At 38.2% G+C, this 18,505-nt stretch overlaps 1 protein-coding gene across 1 annotated transcript; it reads left to right on the forward strand.

The window, feature by feature from the left end:
* The first annotated feature begins 849 nt into the window (after positions 1 to 849).
* Positions 850 to 17,789, forward strand: adamts8a (ADAM metallopeptidase with thrombospondin type 1 motif, 8a). Its single transcript, XM_067438826.1, has 9 exons — positions 850 to 1,785; positions 4,943 to 5,182; positions 6,251 to 6,383; positions 6,975 to 7,142; positions 10,914 to 11,212; positions 12,403 to 12,589; positions 12,736 to 12,908; positions 13,401 to 13,576; positions 15,785 to 17,789. Exons 1-9 carry the CDS (start codon positions 1,066 to 1,068, stop codon positions 16,518 to 16,520), a joined length of 2,832 nt encoding a protein of 943 aa, XP_067294927.1. The 5' UTR covers positions 850 to 1,065; the 3' UTR covers positions 16,521 to 17,789.
* Positions 17,790 to 18,505: the final 716 nt, after the last annotated feature.

Consider the following 18,505-nt stretch of genomic DNA (forward strand, 5'->3'; position numbering starts at 1 on the left):
AAATATTAGAAACATTTAAACTACGACCAATAATTTTAGAATAACCGCCCATAAAAACACAACCAGATCTTTCTACTCCGTGCAAAAAACCTTATAGTATTGGGAAATGTTTTGTAACGTAGAATGCCATACGTTAAAATGGTTACATTGGCAGAAAAAAACTAAAGTTTCCAATTTTATACTGCAAGTGATACAATGCTGCCCCTCAGCGGTGTTTTCGATATCAATCTGATATCAGTCACCCTAGGCTGCGCCACGCGCTTGATAATGGAGAACTGAAAAACTCACTGAATGTATTGTTAATAACATAATAGATGTCCCTCTTTAATTTTGTCTTTCTGTTTTGTTCTTTAGAGATTTCATAGGTTTAAAGTGTGCATGATTTAAATAAATCAATGCCACAGATAGAGAGAGAAGCTCTGGGTTTTGCGTCAAAATAGGCTCCACTTAAAAACGTTTGGAAATTTGAAAACAAAACATTCATTTTGGTTCACCTTGCCAGGTGTCACATTGCTCGTGGGTACCTCGCGTTTCTTCCAAGATTTAACTGGTTTAACACACTCTCTAGCATCTGCATGGTTGACACTCAACACATACTTTGAGTGTCCTGCAGCATTCCAGCCGGCTGTTATAATAATAGCTGAAAGTAAGACCCGCAGTAGTGAAAAGGAGGCGTGCCGGTAGCCCCATTGGATCAAACTGTTTTTTTTTTTTCTTGCTTTGGCGCACGAGGGGGAGGAGAAAGAATGAATATCAAAAATAAACCGCGTACGCTGGAGAAGCCCAAGACAGTATAAATACCAGCAACGCGAACATTCTTCGCTTATACAGTTTAGCCGGATGAGTATTTACAAGACTGTTTTTATGAACTTACGAGACTTCATTTTAATTCTTATTAAGTCAATATTAATATTTTCTTTCTTTTAATTTTCATAGGATTTTCATTATCTTCATCTGCATCTTTGTTTTAAAATATAACTATTTAAAATAGAAAAATTGAACTATCCAGTGCCGTTTCCTATTTTACAACATACAGTTTTGAATCTTTCCGAATTCACCATTAAAATGGCATTCACAATACTTTGTTATATATTTTTGTTAGTAAATCTAATGTCTCAGTTTGCTCTGGGTGAGCTAAACGAGGAAGAGGAGACTGTGCCAATAAACCTTACATTCAGAAAAGGTGTTTTTTGGAGGAATGAAGAGAGACAGCGTTTTAAGATCAATGCCTTTGGCCAGGTTTTTGTGCTTGACCTGACTCCGGACAGCAAGTTCGTGTCTCCGGCATTTAGCGTCCAGCGCATTACTGCAAAGAATCTCCCCGCGGTTCTGGACGCATCCGGGAGCGGAGGTGCTCTCGAAGGTGCCACCCAGTATGAAGACCGCGGTGCGGACCTCAGAGACTGTTTCTACACAGGAACGATCAATTCTGAAAAGGAATCTGTAGTTGCAGTGAGTTTATGTCAAGGCATCCAGGGGACTTTCATAACGCAAGGGAACGAGTACTTTATTCAGCCTAAAGCAAGTGTCAAGACCACCGGGAAATCTTTCACGCAGGTGCACGTAGTTAAAAGGCGAGTTTTTTCCAACAACCGGAGAGCGTCAAGTATGGTCTTTGATCAGATAAAAACTGACCGTTTTGTGGAAGAGAGAAAGCTGAGCTCTATGGAAGACGAAGACGGCAAAATTAGACGCGCAAAAAGATTTGTGTCAGCGGCGAGATACATCGAGACACTGGTAGTGGCCGACGCTTCCATGACACGTTTCTATGGGGATGAGATCAAGGTTAGTCAACTGTGTCTTGAAGTCGCAAATGTTCCATTTAGAAATGTCCTTTTATTTTGAATGGCATTGAGGTGCATAAACAGTCATATTAGTTCATTCTGATTAGTTCTGCTACGCTACATTAAAGAAATATATAGGGCTCTCTCACACACACACACATAGGCTTCATTCTTTAATTCATTCACTCACTCACGCTCTTTTATTTATATGTTTGTGTGTGTGTGTGTGCGTGCGTGTGTGTGTTTGATTTTTACAAGCTATCTTTAAAAATACAGCATTTAATGTCCCTTGGCAATGCACTTCAAACTGCAATATTTATAGTAGGCATATTTATGGAATATTTGTAAAAATGTTCCGTTTTAACTGTCAGTAACTTTTGCACCAAGGCTTTAGCCTACCTAAATATATAAATATTTAATATTTTTTACCTAAATAGCTGGTTTTAATAAGCATGGTTTTATTATAGTAAAGGTTTTTTTTTTTTGTTGTTGTTTGTTTTGCGTATTGATTAGCCTACCATATGTAGGCCTATAACAATTTTTACTAGAAATGCCATGGTTAAAATATAATTAGGATAGAAAAACCATGGCTAGTTCGTGGTTGCGTGCTTACCATGGTTTAACAAAAATAACCAATACAATGAATGAGTAGCCTAAAACAATGGTTAATTTGTGTAAGGGTATGACATATCTGAGCATGTGCGGGGTCGAGCGAGAAAAATGTGCATTTACGCGTAAAAACCAAAGGCTATATTTTTGGCCAATACTGCAGTGTTGTAAGAAGCTAAGACCCTAACGGGCGTCTTTTGAAAGCAGCAGAAGAACGGGCGTTTTTGAAAGTCGAGGCATGGTTTCTGTCACGAAAGGTAGCAGTAATTTGCCAGCAACAAGGGATGTTTTTTTGGAAAGTCAAAGCGTCAGTGTATTCTTTTTTCTCCATGGTAGCTTTCAGCCGGGTTTCCCTCATTGGAATAGAAAACCCGAAGTCTGTACCTTGCATATGGTGACATTTTCAAATAATTATATGTGAAACGGCTGTATCTTTTGAAATGTTAAATTCATATAAAAAAAGAAGAAAGTTGCATAGAGGTAAAGATATAAACACAATCCATGACATCCAGAGAGGTGGAGTTGGACGTCATTTGGCTTTGTAGTGAGCGCCACTTGCGTTGATTGGAGGAGAAATTCGAATCCGAGATGCAAGTCTCTGGATATTAATTAGGCTATAGAACTACATGAAAAACTCATTTTGTGGACACCTTTACCCTCAAGGTCTGTACTGAAGTAAACACTGAAAGTAGGGAATATGTGTTTATCCCTTTAGCTGCCACTAACTAAATATGACTGCACTCAAAACAGCTGTCAAATAAGCTAGCTGTTTCACATTATCAAGGATTTCAGGGCAAATCTATTATCCAGGGATACATTTCCATTGCAGTCTTATTTTCTTAGGTAAAATTCACATAATTTTCGATTTACAAATAATCCGACAGAGTAATGAGTAAGCATTAGTATTTGGCATGCTGTCCTAGAGGGGGTTCTGAGCTCTGAATTTTTCCCAAAGCCAGATTACTCCTTCTGCATACCTGGCTGGGATATGGAACCAGCCGAGATCGAGGAGTTGATGTGGCGGAGGGATGCAGAAAAACTGTTGGGGAACATAGATGAGTCTTCTATGTAGGCCTATATATAGTTTTATATCCCCATCAGCAGTGTCTCAGAACAAGACTTTTGTAGCTTTGTGGCGTCTGCTGATAGGCTCTGCCCTATTAGCATAGACCCTTTCATGAGTAAGCTAAGACTACACAGTCTGCCATGTTTTATAGTTATTCAATAAAGAGCAGTGAGTGATTTTCTGTTCTTCTTGTGTTGTTTGATTCATATTACCAGCATATATAGCTGTAGGCATACTGTATATTACGCTGCTTTCCTTTATTGCACAGATTTAATATACGCATGTGATTTTTTTAACATGCTGTTTACATTCACAGACATAACCAACTGTGTTTATGTGAACTTAAACTTGTTGAACTTGAACTTGTGTATTTTTTTGTATAACAATTTAAGTGGAATAACACACAAAAGGGGACTTAATCACGTGATTCGCCATCTGACATCTAGAATTCTGTGTGCATGTTTCCAATGTTTGCGATCAGAAAACCATACATCAGATAATAATAAACTTTCTTGATGATGAAGAACTGCAATGTCACGTGCCCGCAGCCAAAATAGAGATGACAATCAAAGCCAAACAGATGTTTTGTTAGTTTTTGGAAGATTATCGGAGGCACAAGCTGTAGGCTCTGTCCTCTTCTGGAAAGTGGAGTGGGGAGCACAGCTCATTTGCATTTAAAGATACCTGTACGAAAACAACTTTTTCCCTTCCACTCAAAAATTGGCATTTGATGTACAACATGGTATAATAAATTATCTGTGGGGTATTTTGAGCTGAACCTCACAGATACATTCCGGGGACACCTGAGACTTGTATAATATCTTGTAAAAATGGGCATTATAGGTCCCTTTAAAACATAATTTGCAGTTACATTTACAAGTCATTTGAAGTATCATTGCTAAAATGAAGTAGTTCTTAATGTCTGGTCTATGGTTTACATATGAAAAGTAACATAAATCAGGCAAACCACTAAAACTTGTGGTTTGAGGGTGACTGTGGGGTTGGTTATACAGAGTGTAACAAAATATGAAAGTTGTCTGTGAACCAGTGTGTGAGAAAAAAAAAAATAGATAGGAACATCTGGAAAAAAAGGACAGCCAGGAGTTGTTTTTGACCCAATTTATTGATAGAAGAGCAAACGTTTAAATATTTTGGTCCCACATGCCTTCAAATTTGGGCAACCCCTTTATTTTTTTTCCCCCAAAATGTAGTATCAAGTTTAATAAAGAAAATACTTAATAACATCTGTATTTATTGAGTCTATAATCATGTGTGTGGCATCTGCATTAATTCATATGAATGAGATAAAGCATATAAATATGACTGTTTTTTAGTTTTATACTTTTGGAGACTCTGACTTCACAAAAGTTTTAAAAACAAGTTTCCATGTTAGAAAATTAGACGATCATCTAGTTTACACAGTTTATCCACGACCATTTTTGTTACATTACTTAATTGCTATTCCTTCTTTTTATTTCTACAGCACTACCTCCTGGCAGTGATGTCCATGGCAGCACAGATCTATGCACATCCCAGTCTGAAAAATGCTGTTAGTCTGGTGGTAGTTAAGATGGTTTTAGTTGAGGATGAGGAGGTGGGACCTGAGCTTTCAAGAAATGGCGGTGTTGCCCTGCGCAACTTCTGCATGTGGCAACAACTTTTCAGCCCAGGCAGCCAGAGGCATCCTGAACACTATGACACCGCCATCTTGTTCACTAGAGAGGTGAGAATATATAAATAATCTAAAATTTGAGTGAAACACCAACATTAATTGAGATCCCATCATCTCATGCACCATGTAAGTAACCTACAACGGTTGCAAACAAAAAATGATGACACAACTGGACTTTTAATAGCAGATTTACTTTTAACTATAATTAGAAATATGTAGGTCAAATCATCTTTCCGTCAGGAAAGATGGCAACTGTTTCTCCCCAACATTTCCAGTCCTCACACATTTTACAGCTTTTGATTAACTCACCTAGCTCCCACTTTTCGAAAACAAGATATAATTTCATTGAGGTAATGACAGGGTCATGATCACAGTGCTCAGCAGGGAGCCTCTTGTCTAATCTTGAAGACAGCACACATGAGTTTGTAGCACTGCCAAAACCAGAGGGTTAGCACCTTATAAAGTAGATGTAGGAGAAGCAAAAATTTGGCTGGACATCCAGCTGAGAGCAACACAACAGAACTCATTGAGGTCTCAGTCCTGCTGTGGCTAGATGGAGAAGCAGGTGGTTTTTATTTAGTGAAGGAGATCTGTGTGTCTCTGTATCTCACATAGTTTCACTGAGACATCTTCCACAGTCAAGGTTAATCCCTGTATGGACTTGGAAGTGCTAGACAGACCTCTTGGTCTGCCTGTGCTGTGTGGTCCAGCTATCTCACAGTTAATTTCCCCCCTCTTGTTTTTTTTGTTTTTTTTTCTAGTACGCAGTCTGCCATGTATTTGCTTCATTTTACGATGGAAACACTGACAAATATGTTTTGCTGGCAAGAGCCTGCTTGGGGAAAAAAGGGCTGTCTGGAACTAATGGAGCGATGGCTGGATATCAGTGTCTCAGATGTGTCCCCCTCTCCTCTCCTCTCCTCTCCTCTCCTCTCCTCTCCTCTCCTCTCCTCTCCTCTCCTCTCCTCTCCTCTCCTCTCCTCTCCTCTCCTCTCCTCTCCTCTCCTCTCCTCTCCTCTCCTCTCCTCTCCTCTCCTCTCCTCTCCTCTCTTATTTTGTCTCACGTCACTCTTTCTCATTTGCCCAATTGTCTCTCTCTCTCTCTCTCTTTGACCTTAGGATATTTGTGGATATAAGGATTGTGACACTCTGGGTGTAGCTGATGTTGGTACTATGTGTGACCCCAAGAGAAGCTGCTCAGTTATAGAGGACAATGGCCTTCAAGCAGCATTTACTGTGTCACATGAACTCGGTATGTTCACACACATGACCATAGTTGGACATCTCACCCTAACTGACTGTCTGGACAAGAGCATGTGTTCCAGACTTAGTCATTAATTAATGTAAACCAGCTGTTTTCAGCAGTTAAAGTACACTGAGAGCTTTGTGTGATCATTAGGGCCGTTCAACAATTTCAAATGTTAATTCTGGTTAATGTCAGTATTTGGTTATAAAATGCTAAATCACATGTCAATATTTGTGGAGACAAAATTAAGATAATTATTACCAGTACATTATTGAATCTGTTCAAGGACAAGTTCATTCCATCTGTGCTATTTTCTTTAATCATATTCTCAGGAGTGAGCTTAAACAGCCCATACAGTAAATGCACACACAAATAGGTGTTCAAAATAAAGGTACATTTATGGACTGAATAAGCACCACGTTGCAGTATTGTCGTCTGTTTGAATGTTTAATTGTAAGTGACACCTTCTGGAAAGTCAAAAACTACACAGTGAGCAACAATGAAAAGATAGAGCACAGCCTTATAGAGGAGCAAAGCAATGTGGAAAAGTTATTACACTGTACAGGTACATCTTTCTGTTTTCCTCTCCTTTTTCAGGCCATGTACTCAGCATGCCACATGATGATTCAAAAAATTGTGAGAAATGGTTTGGGCATCTCAATGCACATCACATGATGGCTCCTTACTTAATTCACCTCAACAAAACTCTTCCCTGGTCTCCATGTAGTGCACTATACATCACAGAGTTCTTCGACAATGGCCACGGTATGATCCTTCTCTTTTTTCAGGATACTGTTTTAATAATTTCCCTTCTTTAAAAGTTTTATGTCAGTGAAAAAGTACTCCCAGAAAAGCAGTTCCATTTGTTTTTATCTTGTCTTTCTGAGTGTATCTTTTATTAACAGCTGGATTTCTCTCGGTTAATATTAGGTTTTCAGTTTTTGTTTGGTTTTGGCAATAGAGCTTAAAGTTGCATATTTCCCAGAGACCCAGAGAAAAAAAAAGATAATAACATTCAAGTTTTTGAGGCATTTGGCTTGAATTGTAAATCTGCCATTCTAAAGTTAATGGAAACTTGTCACAAAGAATCTACTGTATAATTTTGATCTTAATGTGCGGTAAAAAATCTCTATAATGTAGATGCCTGTGTTTTATGAATTTACTTTCTTTCAGTGTTTTGCACGTTTCTTGTTTAAATGCCTCTTCTGTCTGAACTTACTCCCTAACCACTAATAATGGGCTGGTGGGACCACACTGTGTAATTTTGCTGAGAGTGTCAAAACTAACAGTCTTAGCAGAGCTCACTCACTCTCACTCACTTCATCTACTCATGTCTTCAATGAATATATACACTACTGTTTGAAAGTTTGGGATCAGTAGGCCCCCTGATTTTTAATGTTTATTATGCTCACCAAGGCTGTATTTATTTGATCAAAAATACAGTAAAACAGTATATCATTATAATTTTAAATAACGGTTTTCTATTTGAATATATTTTAAAATGTATTTTATTTTTGTGATTGTAAAGCTGAATTGTCAACAGCCATTACTCCAGTGTTAAGTTTCACTTGATCCAATCATTCTAATATGCTGATTTAAAGGTAGGGTAGGCATTTTGAAAGAAAAAAAAGTCTAAAAGTTTAAGTTTAAACTCTCTTTACATCCTGATAGCAGTCAATAATAGAAGTGGTCTAAATATTAAAACATGTACATATCTTTTGTGGAAGTCTCAGGACCAAAAAAAGAATATATCTGATCATTGCATCCTACCTGCTTTTCAACATATGTATTTCCATACATCTGCACACATCATCAGCACATTCCTTAAATCAATGCAGAGTTGTAGACAGACACGCAAACAAACAGCAGCCGCCTTTTACAGTTCTCCTGAACAAAGTCAATGATCTTGTGCTGCATTCACACCATGTCATAATCGCAATAATAAGATGGCATCCCGTTTTATTCTGAGCTGTTAACGTCTTCAGACTGATTTATGCGTGTCAACAGTATCAATGCTCAAATTAATCTGCAGCAGTCAGATGATACAAGAGCTCTGTAAAGCCGTGTCCACCAAAAAAAAAATTCTGCGCAGTTGGCTGCCGTCTTCATTTGTTTTCAGTGGGAGCGCCACAATTTTAGAACACCATGAGCGTAATGAGGAACTGAGTGTGTATTTCACGCTCAAGCACTGATCGTTCAGCGTTTTTTACTGATCGCCTAGAGTTAAAATGCAGCGCTCATCACTGTCACTCTTCACCCAGCCGTCCAATCACAGTGACAAATACAACACAGAGCAACCGCCACATTCTGCCTGTACAACGTCAACAGAACAGATGATAACAAGCAGCATAATAATGGAAAAATACTTTTAAAAAAGCAGAGCAAATACTTTACACTGTATCTGCATTTTTATATAGAATCAATACAGAAACAAACTATCTGTGAAAGGAGATGCTAGTAACACTTCCGTGGATATTCCATAACATAACAAGCAAAGAGTCTCAACTGAAAAAAACACACAGCGGGGCGTTTTCAGGAGAGGACTTGGCGCTTTCAGCTGGCTAAAAATGCTTTGATGGAAACGTGGCCTAAGTTTTGTGCATTCATTATTAATGTAATGTTATGTGCTTTGAGGCATGAGGTAATTTAATGCCGTCTCACACTTTGCAGACTCTGCTGTGTGCATCCGTGGGTTAATAACATTGGATGAGTCTTGTGCTTAAAAGCTAGCTTGCTATTGCTAGCCTTTCCAAAATTTCCTTTAATACCCAAGAAACAATCCATGTTATCAATGTTGAAAGCAGTTGTGCTGTCTTTGGTGGAAACAATATTTCTTTGGAAATTCCAAAAGAACAGCATTTATTTGAAGTAAAATTATAACTTTAAAAAAAAGATTATCTGACCCCATCTTTTGAATATTAGTTTGCATTTGTATATTTATATATAGTTGTGAAGTTTTGATATAATTTAATTGCAAATAATATTTTCAAAATCAATCAATCAATCAACTTTATTTATATAGAGCTTTTACAATCACGATTGTGTCAGAGCAGCTTCACAGTGTCAAACAGGACAATATTGCAACAAAATTAGATTTGGCTGTACAGTCGTTCTGGAGAAAATAGTGATGTTATCAGCTTATTTTAATGTATCATATAGCGCCAATGTTGGCAGATCAGTATAGTTTATAGAATTAAATAAAACCTAATTCATAAATGTATTTGTATATTTAGTTGAATAACTTTGATCATAATTTTAGTGTCCCCAACTGAGCAAGCCAAGCCAAAGGTAACAGTGGCAAGGAACCAAAACTCCATCAGGGCAAGATGGAGAAAAATAAAAACCTTGGGAGAAACCAGACTCAGTCGTATTATCGTATTATTCAAAATTTCAGGGTATCACGCAATAGACAGGCTTATTTAGGACGGTGCGTCGATTACACAAGAGTATGAATACTTGAAAGATCAGAGTTATTTCGCGGAGACGGGTAAGGGACAAAAGGGACTTTAGATGTCTGAAAGGACAATGGCGAGGGGATCAGTCGAGACTGCCTATTAGGGATACCTAGTGTTAACTCTGGTTCAAATAAAATAGAGCAATTCACAATAAAGATGAGCTCAGATAAGAAAAAGTGACAAGTCAGGAAATACGGTAGACATATTTTCTCCAGGCGGTGATTTATCTCCATCGATATCTCAGTCTACACTCTCTCGTTCCCGCTCTTCCATTGACTCATCTTCAGTGACTCACACATTCCAGGTTTAACAACTGTTTTCCCTCACAGGAACAGTATGCATAGCCAAGCACATGCCGTCTTTACCGGTCGTATTGTTGCCACAGGTAGACTATGAACTGATACGACTTCAAGGCTGTTATTTTCCATTGTTGTTATGCCTGTATACCGTTTCAACAAAGCCTTTCATTACTAAGCATTCATAACATTCATTTAGATGTGCAAAGCTGTATTTAAACTTGTCCAAATTCTTAAAACTTATGAAATGAACGTGTCCTCAGTACTTTAAGCCTAATTAGATTTCACAGTATCAATCTTGGAAAAACACGAGAGTTGAGAAGTCTGCATAATTTGGCATAAAAAGGTGTTATACTGTCTCTATATATTTATACATATGGTTAAAACTATGTTCAGGAAGGACTCAGGGACATTCCTTACAGTAAAATTATACTTTCTTTTGTTACTGATTCGATTTTTTGTTCTAGAGTAAGCTAACTCCAAAATAATAGGTTACATCATGGAAATCTCCAGATGGGATGCTATTATGTCTTACGCACATTGGGATTAGAGGAGGTACAGTGAGATCTCTCCGCTATGAAAATAGTACCCTCAAGCTAACGTGCACACCTGTTTTAGACTCGCTGAATGTAAGAGATTGTTTTATTTGAAGTAAACACTCGGCCGATGGCAACAGACTTAATGAAAACAGCCCAAACCACCTCATAAGCGTCATTACAGGAGCTAGCAGTTGAAGAGCTCTACAAACACAAATCTAAATAAGACCCTTCATATGTATTCCTCAGGTGACTGTTTGCTGGATCCACCTGAGAAGATCATCCCTTTACCCGCTGAGCTCCCCGGGCATACATTTGGTCTACAACGTCAGTGCCAGCAGGCGTTTGGGGACAAATACACCCAGTGTCCTAATGCTCCTGAAGATCAGGCATGTGCACAGCTGTGGTGTCAAGAGGAAGGAAAGATACAGTGCACCACCCGGAATGGAAGCCTCCCCTGGGCTGACGGTACTCCCTGTGGGGAGGACAGGCGATGTCGTGAGGGTTTGTGTATGTCAAGTGCACTGGAGGCGGCGGGAGAGGAGAAGGTATGCATGGCCAGGATGTGTATATGCGTCATTCGGTTTTATCACATTTCTCCTGTCAACACGTATGCATCTAAAGTGAGGGGAAAAAAACGACTGGAAACACCCCTATACAGATTTACGGGCACCACTAATAAATTTAGGTGACACCTTGCTTATGGCTTGTGCATTACCCTACTCTCCCTTTAAAACTGTAAACATTTGCACATGCTGTCCCAATTTCCTCTTCTGTCTCTCTCAAATTGTTCAAAACTTTTACGTATTTCTCTTCATTTGACATTGAAGATGACAGATTCTTTTTACCATACTGTTTACATGTTTGAAAAAGTCAGACTGCTCTTTTTTTCCAACTTCAAAAATGAAACGTATTCCTCCTCTTGGATCCCAACCGGGCCCCGTCTCTGAGCAGCTTAAAATAATCAATCTACTTTAAATCCAGAGTTTACATGCCAAAAAAAGAGAGTTTATATAGAGGGAGCCTTTAAAAAGCTCAATTATTTTTGAGCCTTCCATTTAAGATGAAGTTGCAATGTATTCAGCAAAGCCTCTTAAAAAGTGTGATTATATTTGGTGTAGTGTGTAAAAAACGTGATCCCAGACGGCCTGGCTGTGAGAAGGCATCCCTCAGCCAACTCATAAAAAGACCCTGACAGAAATGCAGTGTGGTATGCTCACATTCCGTTAGCACTACCCTTACTGGAAGTGATGTTTAGGAGCACTTTGCAAGGCTTCATCAGGGGTAAATTGATCAAAAGTGACAGTAAAACATTTATAATGTTACAGAAGATTTCTGTTTAAAATAAATACTGTTCTTCTGAACATTCTATTCATCAAATAATCCTGAAAAAAAATGCATCACGATTTCCACAAAAATATTAAGCAGCTCCGCTGTTGTCAAAATTGATTATAATAAGTTTCTTGAGCATCATATCAGCATATTAATATAATATGCATGTAATGATTTCTGAAGGGTCATGTGACACTGAAATTAAAGTAAAGGCTGCTGACAATTTAGCTTTGCCATCAAAGAAATTACATTTATTTAAATGAAAACAAAGACACTTTTTTTTTTTTACTTTTTTTACACACTGTTTTTTTACTGTATTTTTTACTGTGCTCTTTTGGATTATTTTCTACTAAGTGCTGCATATTAACGTGAAATATATATCTAATCACCTCTATTTGTCTTTCAGGTGCCAGTCAATGGTGGTTGGGGAGAATGGGGCCCTTGGGGGCTGTGCTCACGGACATGTGGTGGGGGTGTGGAGTATTCTCACCGTGAGTGCACTGCTCCAGTGCCACAGAATGGGGGATCATACTGTGTGGGACAGAGGGTCAAATACCAGTCCTGCAATACTCAGACCTGCCCAGAGGACCATGGTAACATTTTATAAATAAACCTCCATACACATTTTGGGTAACATATGTCACATGAATGAAGTCAAGAGGTCAAAAAACCATGCATTTGTTATGATCACATTATTCTTAGTGGTGCATCAGTGACAATTTTTTTTTTTTAATCACAGGAAAAAGCTTCAGAGAGGAGCAGTGTGAGAAGCATAACAGTGACCGTTACTTGGACATCCAAGGGAACATAAAGCAGTGGATCCCCAAATATTCTGGTGTTTCTCCACGAGACCGCTGCAAGCTCGCCTGCCGAGCCAAAGGGAGCAATGAATTCAAAGTTTTTGAAGCCAAGGTGCACATCCATTCTTTTTAATCTAATCTGATCAGCAATAATGATAATATATGAAAGAAATGTTAGTATCTTCTGTGTATCTGCCTGCTCTAAAGCTTTACTAAGATGTCAGATGATCTCTTTCTTAGACTTCCCTCTTTCCACAGGCCCATTGATATCTTTACACTCCCACTAAACTCTCATGCATGAAATATTTTCCCTGTTGTAAAATGTGAAACCTGAGCACCCGAGTCCTACAGTGCAGCTACATGCTTAAGCTCTTGAGTGCACCTCTGTAACTGATATTTCAGATACAGCTGAAATGTAGTTGGTTTTGCGTCATCAGCACAGAGTTTTGGCCATTCTGCTTTATGTGGAATAGCCATTATCTAAGAACAGAAATACACTGGAGCACATAAGCTGCCACTGTAATATGAAGGCACATTATTTCTTTAAACATTTGTTTAGTGTTTCGGTCTATTCTAATGCTCATCTTTCATATGTTCTGGGCAGGTTGTGGATGGCACCACCTGCGGGCCAGACACCACATCTATCTGTGTTCAGGGCCAGTGCATCAAAGCCGGTTGTGACCAGGTGATAGGCTCAAATGAAAAGCTGGATAAGTGTGGTATCTGCGGAGGTGATGGTACGACATGTAGGAAAATAAGTGGATCATTAAACAAAGCTACGTAAGTAAAACATTCACAATACACTATTTTATCTGAACAAATGAAAAATAAAACACTTAAATCCATGTTACAAGTTCATTTATATCACAACATTATAATATACAGTAGAAAAAATGGACATTTTGAGATTTGCACAGTTTCAAATTATTTGTTTAAGGAGAGTGGTTTTCAAACCTGTCCTGGAGGCACCCTAGCCCCGCACATTTTGTATGTCTCCCTACTCCCTTATCAGACACACAATTTAGTTGCATTCTCTACTAACACGCTGATGAGTTGAATCAGGTATGATAAATCAGGGAGACACACAAAATGTACATGGCTGGGTCAAACCCAAAGAAGAAGAAGAATGTGCATGTCTGGGGTGCCTCCAGGACAGGATTGAAAACCACTGGTCTAAGGTATGTAAAAGTAGGAAAACTGAGCATGTACAATTAAGTATCTAACACGAGTGAATATATACTGATACATTCAAACGTTGAGTGTTCCCCAAAGAGCCTTAACATTTCTTAAAATAACTATTTTTGTCTTAAAGTGTTATTTCACCCAACAATTTAAATTATGTAATTAATGACTCACCCTATTGTTGTTCCACACCCGTAAGACCTTCGTTCATCTTCGGAACACAGTTTAAGGCCCTGTCCACACGAAGCCAGCGCTTTCCCAATCCGATCTTTTTTTCCCCTCGTTTCAAGAAATATCTGCGTCCACACGAGATTACAAAAACGGACTAAAAACGATGTAGTTTGCATGCCAGGCCAGTGTGTGGCGCTGTAATTCTGCCACAGAAATACACTAAAAACGGAGAAGAAGAGTTGTGGCTAGCAGGGGTATAGCAGTGGTTGGAGGTGAGGCAAAATCTCACAATAAAATAACAATAAATGCATGCTTCTAAAACGCCGGATCCGTGTGGACGAAACGCTGATACGGTACAAAATTTATACGTATACAGCTAAACGCGTCTCCGTGTGGACGGGGCCTAAGATATTTTATATTTAGTCCGAGAGCTTTTCTGTTCCTCCTATGAAAGTGTATGCACACTATACTGTTCATGTCCAGAAAGGTAATAAAAACATCAAAGTATTCCATATGTGACATCAATTAGAATCTCTTGAAGCATCGAAAATACATTTTTGTTTCAAAAATAACAAAATCGACGACTTTATTCAGCGTTGTCTGCTCTTCCATGTTTTTTTCATTCCGCAAACAAAGATTAGAACGGTTATGAATCCGCGTATTGATTCATGATTCGGATCACGTGTCAAACTGCCAAACTGCTGAAATCACTTGACATTGGTGGTCCGAATTCGGAATCAATATCCTGATTCATAACCATTTGCGGATTAAAAAGAAACACGAAAAAATATATATATTTTTGGACCAAATTGTATTTTCGCTGCTTTAAGAGATTCTAATTAACTAACTGATGTCACATATGGACTACTTTGATGATGTTTAATTACCCTTCTGAACATGGACAGTATAGTGTGCATACACTTTCATTGGAGGAACAGAAAAGCTCTCGGAATTAATATAAAATATCTTAAACTGTGTTCCGAAGATGAACGGAGGTCTTACAGCTGTGGAACGACATTAGGGTGTCAATAATTACATAATTTACATATTTGGCTGAACTAACCCTTTAAGTGTAATGTTATGTAGTACTCCAAAATGTGGGACGCAGAGATAAACCAAGTCTTTAATGAATATGGATTAACAGAATAACAGGATTACAAGTTTGGGAGAATTTAGCAAACTACATGTAAATTAAGCACAAGAACCGAGGGGTAAACCAAACATAGCAATGAGTATAAATACCAGGCGAACATAATGACAGACAGGTAAAAATCATATGTAATCAAAGGAACAAATTAAGATATATTAAGTAACCAAGAAAACCAAAATTAAACAGAGCGGGGAAACAAGAAAGCTAAAGCAAATAATTCAGTATATCAAAATGATAGTCCATAACCGTGACACTTGAAGTGAAGAAAAAAATATATAATCAAAAGAACATTTTACCACTATAGAGAACATTTTGTGCAGTGGGAAGGTTTCATGGATTTTAAGAATTTCCAATATATGTCAGTAAAGAACCTTTATTTTTAAGAGCGTAATGTCAGCCAATAACCAATATGGTACTGACATATCATGTCATGCATATCACCCTAGTTTATGACTCTAAGCTGTTTGCTTATAATATCTTCACAGTATTGGCTACATTGATATTGTTACCATCCCGGCTGGGGCTACCAATATTGATATAAAGCAACGCAGCCATCGAGGCATCGCACACGATGGTAACTACTTGGCTGTAAAGGCGGAAGGTGGGACCTACATCCTGAATGGAAATTTTTCAGTGTCTATGGCAGAGCAGGATATCCCAGTGCCTGGTGCCATGCTTCGCTACAGTGGCTCTTCCACCACCTTGGAGCGACTCCTCAGCTATCACACACTTCAGGAGCCCATCACTGTTCAGCTGCTGTCCACTGCTGGGGACACCTCACCGCCTAGGATCAAGTATACTTTCTTTTTGCCGAGAGATGTGCCTTTTAGCAAACCAAGCACAGAGAGCAGGATTTCAGCACATGTTATCTTGCCATTTGGGGGAGCTGACTGGGTCTTAGGGGAGTGGTCTGAGTGCTCCAAGAGCTGTGGAGCTGGATGGTCCAGGAGAAGCGTGGAGTGTAGAGATGGCCAGGGATCCCTGTCCTACCTATGTGATGCAGACCTGCGACCTGCAGACATCCGGCCCTGTGGGGATCTGCCCTGTCCCATATGGCAAATGGGGCCGTGGTCAGCATGCTCACGGACTTGCGGACCCGGAGAGCGCCACCGTACCGTAGTCTGCATCGACTACATGGGCAAGGTTCTTGGGCATGAGAAGTGCAACCCAGATAAGAGGCCAGAGGTAGTTTTAGGGGAATGCTTTTACCAGGACTGCTAAAGCTGACATTAGTACAAGACAGTGGTACAGTAGAGAAAGAGGAGGTGGTGGGATCCGTTGTGTCTGTAGTGACTGAGAAAGCCCTACCAAGGGCATTTGTTATGAAATATTACGTATATCATGGTTTAATCTAATTATCTGTCTTATTTTGTTTAATTTTAACCACAAAGGTAACCTCCCACGGAGATCTACCTCAGTCAATACAAGCTTCATAATGTTCACAGTTGTTTAGAGAGGAGTCCTTTGGAAAACAGCAAAAGCTTTGAACAAACCTGCTGAAATACCTCCATAATGCAGTACAGATCCCTCCACATATGAAATGAGTCAACATTTAATGATATACCTGAAGGTGGTCACATACATTATTCAAGTCAGAGCTACCAGAGTCCACTTTCCTAAAAAAACAAACATCCAGAACGGACTGCATTTTAGTGTCTTGCTAGACATGCTAATTGATTCACACATTTATTTAAATTGCCAGATTTGTAGCATTGCATCTTGAGTTTTGTATTAATATCTACTACTTGTAATACTGGTATTACCCTTGAAGGCTTTCAGATTTTCATATTACAACACTGGAAGAAACAGTATTTGGAAGAACAGTCCTTTACTGGCCACATAATAGCTGTATTTAAACAACATACACAGAGATAAAAGCTGTTGGAATATATACAAATATGCTATTTTTACCTTTAAAATGGTAACTGGTTACGACTGTTAATTTGGATGAATGATTTCAATTTGTAATGAAGAATCAAAGTGGAATTGCCATCTCTCACACACTGTTGTTATAGACACCCATTAGGCAACAAGGCACCTGGTCCGACAACAACAGTGTACAACAAAGTGTGCCTTAAATTAATTATTTTTTTCTCTTAGCATCCACTGGTGCACATTACTTAAAAGGGATCCTATAATATAACCGATACTGGCATATGCGAGTTTACAAGAGAAAATTATTTATTGCTAAATGCTCATTTAGAAGTGGATAATTACTGTATATTATTGGACACACATGTGCCCTCAAGATAATTGCAATGATTACTAAAACACCTAAAAAAGAAAATACCTTTCCTGTGAAAGACACATTGAGATTGCATGCATCTTTGCAGTCTATATTATGTTTATTGGTCTTTACTCTTCCAAGCTTTAGTTGACACTGTATAAATACATTAAACATACATTACCCTCACAACCATCATAAAAATGAAGGTGGAAATAATCTGAATGTTGTTCTGCATGTGTCATTTCATTAAAAACAATTATATATATATATATATATATATATATATATATATATATATATATATATATATATATATATATATATATATATATATATATATATATATATATATGTAATGACACGTAGGTCGAGTTTGTTTAAATTTTCCCTTTTGCCAGAAGAAAAGAACACTGATATTTTTAAGCGAGAGCTGTTTTACATGTGGTGAAATTGGATTAAAGATGTGTATGTAGTTGCAAAATGACCTAGCCTTTAATCTACCTGAGTAGGGCCTATAAAGAAAAAATGAGAGAAAAGATTTGCATTCCATTTGAGTCAACGTATGCAAGTTTTTGAATGGTGCATATTTGAAACTAAAGCATTCTATCCCTTCAATGAAGGTCTGCAAAATGCTATTGTTATAGCTTCCTTTTACAAGCTATTTATTTTTTCTACCTTTAACACCTAATGTTTTTTTTTTCCTTGATGCTGCTGTCTGTCGTATACATAATGGATGTATGAATTTAAATCAATTAAATATGTGTCTACAATAAAATTGTTCTTGATCCATTTGTCAGGTGTCCATATGTCAACACATTGAAGATTCAATTATCACATAAAGACAATGAGCATTTCAGCAATGGACAAAAAGGCTGAGAGTGGGAACTAATATTAAACCTCGGAGTACCAATGTAAACTAAGAGGAGATGCAAATATAGTAAAATATAAGGATCTGTGTTAGAGATTGTTAGTCCTGTCT

Source organism: Pseudorasbora parva, chromosome 3, assembly GCF_024679245.1.
Source record: "Pseudorasbora parva isolate DD20220531a chromosome 3, ASM2467924v1, whole genome shotgun sequence".
Taxonomy (NCBI): domain Eukaryota; kingdom Metazoa; phylum Chordata; class Actinopteri; order Cypriniformes; family Gobionidae; genus Pseudorasbora; species Pseudorasbora parva.

Bases quoted from the DNA above. Each gene is read 5' to 3' on its own strand.
- adamts8a (XM_067438826.1), top strand. From the start codon at position 1,066: ATGGCATTCACAATACTTTGTTATATATTTTTGTTAGTAAATCTAATG. The intron at 7,143-10,913 runs GTATGATCCTTC...TGTATTCCTCAG, and splicing joins GTTCTTCGACAATGGCCACG to GTGACTGTTTGCTGGATCCA. The intron at 12,590-12,735 runs GTAACATTTTAT...TTTTAATCACAG, and splicing joins GACCTGCCCAGAGGACCATG to GAAAAAGCTTCAGAGAGGAG.